Source organism: Mollisia scopiformis, assembly GCF_001500285.1.
Source record: "Mollisia scopiformis unplaced genomic scaffold LY89scaffold_8, whole genome shotgun sequence".
Classification (NCBI taxonomy): domain Eukaryota; kingdom Fungi; phylum Ascomycota; class Leotiomycetes; order Helotiales; family Mollisiaceae; genus Mollisia; species Mollisia scopiformis.
The window spans coordinates 417,436-424,359 of record NW_017263588.1 but is presented as its reverse complement, the minus strand read 5'-3'; the positions used below and the strand labels follow the sequence as shown (position 1 = coordinate 424,359).

Genomic DNA, 6,924 nt, shown 5'->3' with positions numbered 1-6,924 from the left:
TACTTGGCGTACTTCTATGGGTATTACTCTATTCCCCCATCCTGCAGTTAGCCCTGATATGAATCCTATTGAGAAGTGCTGGAGGAGAATAAAACAAGCTCTCCATAGGCGCCTAAGGCAGCCAACAACTGAGGTTCAAATGGTTGTAGCAGTATTAGAAGAATGGGACAAAATTCCTCAGGAATGGATCAATGGGCTTATTGAGCAGCAGGACTTCTGGGTACACGACTTAATTAAGCGATGTGGCTGGTCTACAGCTAATTAATTAATAAAATTCATGATTCTGATGCCCTGAACGCACGGACTTTTGTCCCCATGTTCGTTAGCGCATAGCACTGACGAGCCCTACGTTTCAGGGACCGGACATTATCTACACCACCCCCAAAACACAACCGTCAAATATTATCCTCTGTGATCTGATCCGCAATGCCTAGCATTATCGAACATGCCCCACGGTTTGACCGCAGCAAGGTCCGACTTGATGCTCATTAGATGCTCAGGGGAAATTAACGCAGCAGCTCCTTTCAAAACCAAGTAACTCGAGATTTCATATTTTTCTAGATATAGCTAAGAAGTACAGCAACCCACCAGGTATGATGTGGCTCGAAATTGTCTTGGACAACGTCGGTGCAACCTTCGACGTCCTACAAAACTTTTCTTGCCTAACATTCTCCAGTCTTCAAATCCCAGATCAATTCAAATGCCCGAACCATGACCCTGCAAAATACGTGCCCCGAAGCCTTTCAGTCCTTCGTCTTCTGGCTTTACTACCATACCCATTTGACAACGTTAAAAGCGAGGTACTGGTGGAGCTTTGGTTCATCGCGGACTTCGCGCAGACCCCAAAGTTGCAAACAGAGGTCGTGAACGCCCTGGAAGAAGCCCGGGTGCAATACGAGCGATCCATTCCAACCTCTAAGCTCGTGCGTATCTACAAGAAAACCCGAGAAGGTAGTTCCCTACGGAAATACACTGTGGAGGCGCTGGTTGCCAGGAACAAAATCGAGCCAGAAAATTATCACCAGCAGCTCACCATTGATCTTGTTAAAGCATTCTCCATCGAAAGCACTAGCCTGAGAACTGCCATCCAGACTCTAGTTCCTGCGAAATTCCGCTTCCGTTTTGATGTTGATATGAAGAAGTGTCAGATGGAGCAAATTAGCAAACAGCCTACAAGTCCACCTACTCATCAGCAGCGTTCAACCAAACGATCCCGAGCCTCAAACCATTCTAGCAATGCAAGAAGACGCGGAATTCCAGAGTGAGATGTGGGATCTCATGGGGGTCATGCAAGGCTGAGCACCTGTGCGGTCCGATATCGATCAAGTATGAAGAAAGACTTCTCTGCGATATATGCGAGAGGAAAATCTGGAATACGTTTCATCCTTGGCTCACACAAACTCGTTGATCTTGGACCAGGTTCCGCGAAGTCTTGGTAGTCGAGACTATGGAATAAGAAATGCTTCCTCCCACCAGCTGCAACAGATGCAGACCTCGAATCCAAGACAGCACAAACCGAGCGGAAAATTTAAGCATGTAAGATTTTAGGACCCCAGAGAGGAAAGTAAGTGGTGTGTACTTGTGCCCTGGCATAGTCTTTGGCTAGATAGAAAACAATGCAGTAAGTCTTTGATCTGAGCCTCTGTCGCATGTCCCAACATTTTAAACTTTCTAAGGCTGCGAAGCGCAGTCATGCTTTCAGAATCTCCGAGCCCAAGAGTTCCCATGACCGTGAATCCTGCAGTTCCAGTACCTGGGCTCTTGATCCGGAGAGTTGTGAGTACTAAGCATACCGCGAGCGTGCATTGTGCATCCACTACCCAAGCGAAGCCCCTGAACTTAGCGAGCTTTGCTCTCAACATTCCAATTTACGTGTACACTACGCCATTCTATCCTTATATTGCATCAGAAACGTCTTAGATCAAATCCCAAATAGTTCAATATCTTAGTCGTGCAGTATGCATAATAACAGACCGGAAATGCTGTGAGATTATAGCTCTCCGACAAGATAACATAGGGAGCTATAACTCACCAAACCCCCTTCACTTTGAAAAAGAGAAAGGAGGTCTGACGGGACCCTTGCCTTTCTCTCTAGTCTCCGTTAAACCGAGCGCTAACCCAAAACCACGCCATTCCATCGTATATAAAGGAGGGACCGAGACCGAGGTACAGCAACACGATCCTCACATGTCACAAAATTCCAATTGCCGCTCTCCTATCCAAGGTACCTAGGTACCTACCGTGCAACAAAATCCCTCCCCCTTCACAAAAAGAAAACCCGATGAACACGTAAAAAAAAAAGCAAGCAACTTATACATACATACATATATCACATTCCCTTACCAGCATTCATTCCCCCAAGCTAGCTACAACGAACCACGGAACCTTTCTTCCGTTCCAGAAACGGGGATTTCCACCACGTCTTCTAATCCGCCAGTTTCTCACCGCCGCATGCACGAATCAAGGAGACTCGGGATTCCGGCTCGGTATTGAGATATTAATTAGTGCCCTAGCCGCGTCACGAAAAAGAAAAGAAACTTTAAATCAGTAGAGAAGCGATCATATTTCTGAATCGGGTATCTACAATGCACACACACATACAGAAAATGCATCCCACCAATGCCAAAGCCTGAGCTGATGCCATTCCCCGATGAAATCTACAATCCCTTTCCTCGACTCCCAGCAATGAGTCCCTCCGCTGTGCAATGATGACCACTGACGCGCATGGGAAATTCCAGGCTTCATGTTAACGCACTCCCACTCCCCACTCCAATGCAATGCAACAACAACAAACTTTTCGAATGAAGTAAAATTTATGCACAGAGATGCGTTTCTTCGTCTGATTCATGAAACTTCGGAAATCATAGCTTAGAGTCCAATTCTTCGAACTGACTGATATCCTTGACTGGTTGCGGGCCAGCACTAATCTGGAGCATGGATTTAAATTGCCTGACGTCTTTGATGATGTATGATGTTGTTCCGTTGGCCTCGACCGTGGGTGCTGGATAATCATCTCCGACATCTCCATTAGTGGCCTTGTTACTGAGACCTAGTGTCTGCATTGCTTTGCTGACGACTGGGACGGATGATTCTTCAGGTGTCGATGTCTGGGCATGGAGATGGATTGCCAGCTTCGATCGGAATGGAGAATTTGGCGCAATCCATTTTTGGAAGAAGTCAATCATGTCAGCTTTCGAGATCTGGCGGATATGGGCGGCATCTTGATGTACTAAAGATCATCAATGTTAGAAATGTGCAGTAGTTATGTGGGAGGGCGAAGCTTACCTAGTTCGAAATCAAGATACTCGTTGTCGATATAATTCCATAATCTGCCTGACTCTTGATCCAAATTCTTCAGCTTCTCCAAGCGTTTTGCAATAATACTCTTCTTATGGGCCTCAATCTCAGTCTCTGGCATGTTCTCAAGGGTGGAACCGAACGAAGTTAGGAAGGAGTCGATGCGCTCAGAAAGATATTCCGGGGTTTTCTCGCTTTGAATGATGAATCTGTATCCCATCGTCGTTGGCGAAGAACGTGCGCCGCTGAATACAACATATCCAAGCTGTTCCTTTGTTCTCAATTGATCGAATGCTGGTTCGTGAGTCATCTGGTCGAAGAGAAGTGCCTTTGCCCGCAGTGGTCGGTCGGCTTTATCTCCCACATTAAGGACGTACTCAATGCAATGATTGACGTTTGCAGGATCTTTCAAGGTTCTGTGATAGACAAAGTTGCCTCCTGGTGGGAACATCAGAGCCCGTGTTACAGGCCACTGGATTTGAGGTAGTGTTCTCGGCTTTAAGATGCTCTCGATAAGATCGCTCAACTTCAAAGCATCCTCCTTGTACAAGTTTCCATGTGCAAAGGTCTCAATGTGCATTTGTCGTAAGAGGTGAGGGTAAAACTGTTGGATATCGGCGGCTGTGATATGAGGAAGCTCGACGAGCATTTGCTCGTTGATATAGCCTCGATCGCTGTTTAGCCATCTTGTGTAGTCACCAACTTGGCTGTATGGCTGTTGAAAATCGTAGTTCTTGAGACCTCGAAACAACCTCTCCTTGATGATATCAAATCGCTCTGATTTGACTTCCAAATCTCTCATCGTAACCAAAACTTTCTCCAGCAAGACTGGTAACTTGTCATTGTACCCAGATACGGCAATCTCGATTCCCAAAGAGTGACTGGAGACAGAGTAATCCAACCCAGCAAGCTCCGCGTCGTATGAGTATTCTTCTAATGCATCTCTCACTATGTCGGTGTAAAGTCTTGCTTTCAGGTGATTCTCTGCGGTGGCGCTAGGCAATGGATTTCTGCAATTGACGAATAGGTTGGCCTTGGGCACCCAGAATTGGTCATCCTTCTTCCACCATGTGCGGACAAGTTCATCGTGTCGAATGAGCTTGGGGCAGAGAGTTGGTTCTTTGACGTCTTTCTTCTCCACTTCAAGTTTGGTAGGGATGAACTGGTTTTCGTGCGGTAGGTGTAACTCCGTCAAGCGATTCTTTGTCGTGCTAGCTGCAGCGTTCTTGATCTCGGCAATGAAATCCGCAGGGATTTTCTCATAGGTGTATTCCGTACCGTACCATTTCTCCTTCTGCTTCCAAGTACCGGGGAACTTCTGTGAAACAACCGTTATCCTAAAATTATCAGGTCGTAAACAGGCCAGTCCCTCCTCGATCCTTGCTGCGTCAAACTTCCTAAGTCTGAAACACGAGTCAGTTACTTGCAGACATTCTCAAAATAGAATAGCAGAACAAAATTCTAACATACCGACTATGTCCGCTTAGAAGCCATTCTCGAGGAAGCGGTGTTTGCATGACTGCACTTGTCTTGCTGGTGAACTTGCTGGCCGGAGTCTTCTGCCTGAATCTGAAATCCACGTCCGCAAGACCTTTTTGCTCTTCGAAAATCCATTCTTGAGGTGCCGACTCGCGCAACAAGGATACGTATTGGAAGAACACCTTTACGATCTCCTTGTAGTTCTTGAGGCCATCCTCCGTTAACCGGATCTGGCAATTAAAGATCCCAGGAGTGCCTGGGCATACGGGATATGCACCTTAAATAATGTCAGTCTTGGTCTGCACAAGTTCAAAATTGGGCAGGGTATCATGTATGGCAAAGGATCGACGCTGAATGCAAGGCCTCACTCGAGTCATTGCTTACAGAATTCGTCTTCGCCAGTCTTTCGTCGGCAAATATTGCCATGATCTCACAACCATTAACGTACCTGCGCTTAAGCCATTCGCCCAGCCTTTCGACTTGATGTAAGACATGATACTACCGGGTCCCTCGTGACCAATTAAATGGCTGATGTACCGGCTTGGCTGCGATTCGAAAAGCAACTCTTCGTCTATGAATGGGAACGACAGATCCAACTGTCTCGAGTCCATAACTGGCTTTGCAAAGCATTGAGTTAAAAGATCGACCTCTCTGAATGGTGCTTCGTCCTCCCATCGGTTTTGCTGCAGGTCCTTGTTTCGAACTCCAGCAAACAAATCTGCAGCCCAACCTTCCAAGACATCTAAAGGCTCTCTGCCCAGGATTACCAGCTTCATACGGTTGGCTGAGTAATGCTTTTCGTGGAAGTCCATGAACTTTTGTCGAACATCGATACCTCGTGCCTCTGGTTGTTGCTTAAGAACCTCGAAATTTCCTGTAGAAAAGTGGCAGTATGGATGATTGGGATTGGACAACGACTTTTCTAATTGATGAAATCTCCATTGGTCGCTCTGCAAATTTTTCTTGTTCTCCGAATCAACCGCTCGTAGCTCTCTGTCTAAAGTCGACGAAAGGAACAGGGGATCAATGAAGAATTGTGCAAATCGGTCGAGGGCTCCGTAGAGGGGTGAAGCAGGTGCATCTGCGGCCTTTTGCGCTTGGATCTCGAAGTAATAATTTGTAGATGTAGCTCCAGTGTATGCATTTGAACTTCCGGAGTATTGGGCGAGGTATTGGGAGTAGGCGTTCTCGACTGGGTACTGTAAATATGTTAGCTTTCAAAATATGATAATTGCACAATTCCCGGGTTGACACCCATGCAGAGCATCCCAGTCGATCGTGAGGTTTCATAATTCTCTGCCATACACCACAATTGACAAGAGAAATATATCATACCTTCTTCGTTCCCATGAATAACAGATGCTGCACAGAGAATTAGCGATTTTCTAGTGAGTTGGATGTATGATTCTAGCATAGTCTTGCGCCGGTTCTGCCAGCTCAAGCTATGCCCGCAAATGCTTACCTCTACAGCATGTGCCATACCTGGCATATCCTCCTCGTCGCTGAAGTTGCCCACATTGACATCCATAGCCGCGCTAGCCTTGTCGGTCTCTGCATCGTGGACCAGCAGCACCTCGAGCTGATTTGGCAGGCGGACAACACGATACGACCTGTCGTCGAGCGACGGGGTCTCTAGACGGTCTGTGAGCCTCTCGACAGGTCTGTGTCTGTGTTCCCTCAGGGGGCTGTGAAGCGCGGCGGGTGTTTGAGGTTGGGATAGAGTTGACATGGTAGCAGATCTCGACAATGGTGAACAGGAGCCGCGTTGTAGAAAGGTTTTCGGGGGAAGCGGACGAAAGTTCTTTGAAGTGCTAATGGAAAAGGTACAGGATGGTTTTCGAAGATGATGGACCCCGCCTAGCTCAGGAAAGGCTTGCGCTTGACAGAAATGGCGGGTTAAGGGTCGGGATGGGTTGAGGAGAGAAAGGGTCTGTGCGAATCGAGATGCTTTTGGACTACCGCGGGAAGGTTGAATCAATCTATTACTGTCGCCAACCAGTGAATGGAAGTGCGGTGACTGTGAAGGTGCCCGTCGGAGCACTGATGACGCCTGCGCGGCGGCGGCTATCAAAAAATGAAGGGTGTGTGGTGTTGACGGCAGGAGACCGAGGAGAGGAAGGCGCATGTAGAGTAGCTGGGAGCTGGTGA

General features: G+C 47.3%; 2 protein-coding genes across 2 annotated transcripts; one reads left to right on the top strand and one right to left on the bottom strand.

Annotated features, from left to right (window-relative positions):
* Positions 1 to 426: 426 nt before the first annotated feature.
* Positions 427 to 1,473, top strand: LY89DRAFT_773299 (uncharacterized protein; the record flags this gene model as incomplete). Its single annotated transcript, XM_018221931.1, has 3 exons — positions 427 to 471; positions 581 to 591; positions 677 to 1,473. 3 exons carry the CDS (start codon positions 427 to 429, stop codon positions 1,263 to 1,265), a joined length of 645 nt encoding a protein of 214 aa, XP_018073543.1. The 3' UTR covers positions 1,266 to 1,473.
* Positions 1,474 to 2,861: 1,388 nt separating this feature from the next.
* LY89DRAFT_581710 (LuxS/MPP-like metallohydrolase) lies at positions 2,862 to 6,505 on the bottom strand (the record flags this gene model as incomplete). Its single annotated transcript, XM_018209123.1, has 5 exons — positions 2,862 to 3,229; positions 3,286 to 4,700; positions 4,768 to 5,053; positions 5,225 to 5,975; positions 6,239 to 6,505. The coding sequence occupies 5 exons, from the start codon at positions 6,503 to 6,505 to the stop codon at positions 2,862 to 2,864; spliced, it is 3,087 nt and encodes a 1,028-aa protein (XP_018073542.1).
* Between the last annotated feature and the right edge of the window lie 419 nt (positions 6,506 to 6,924).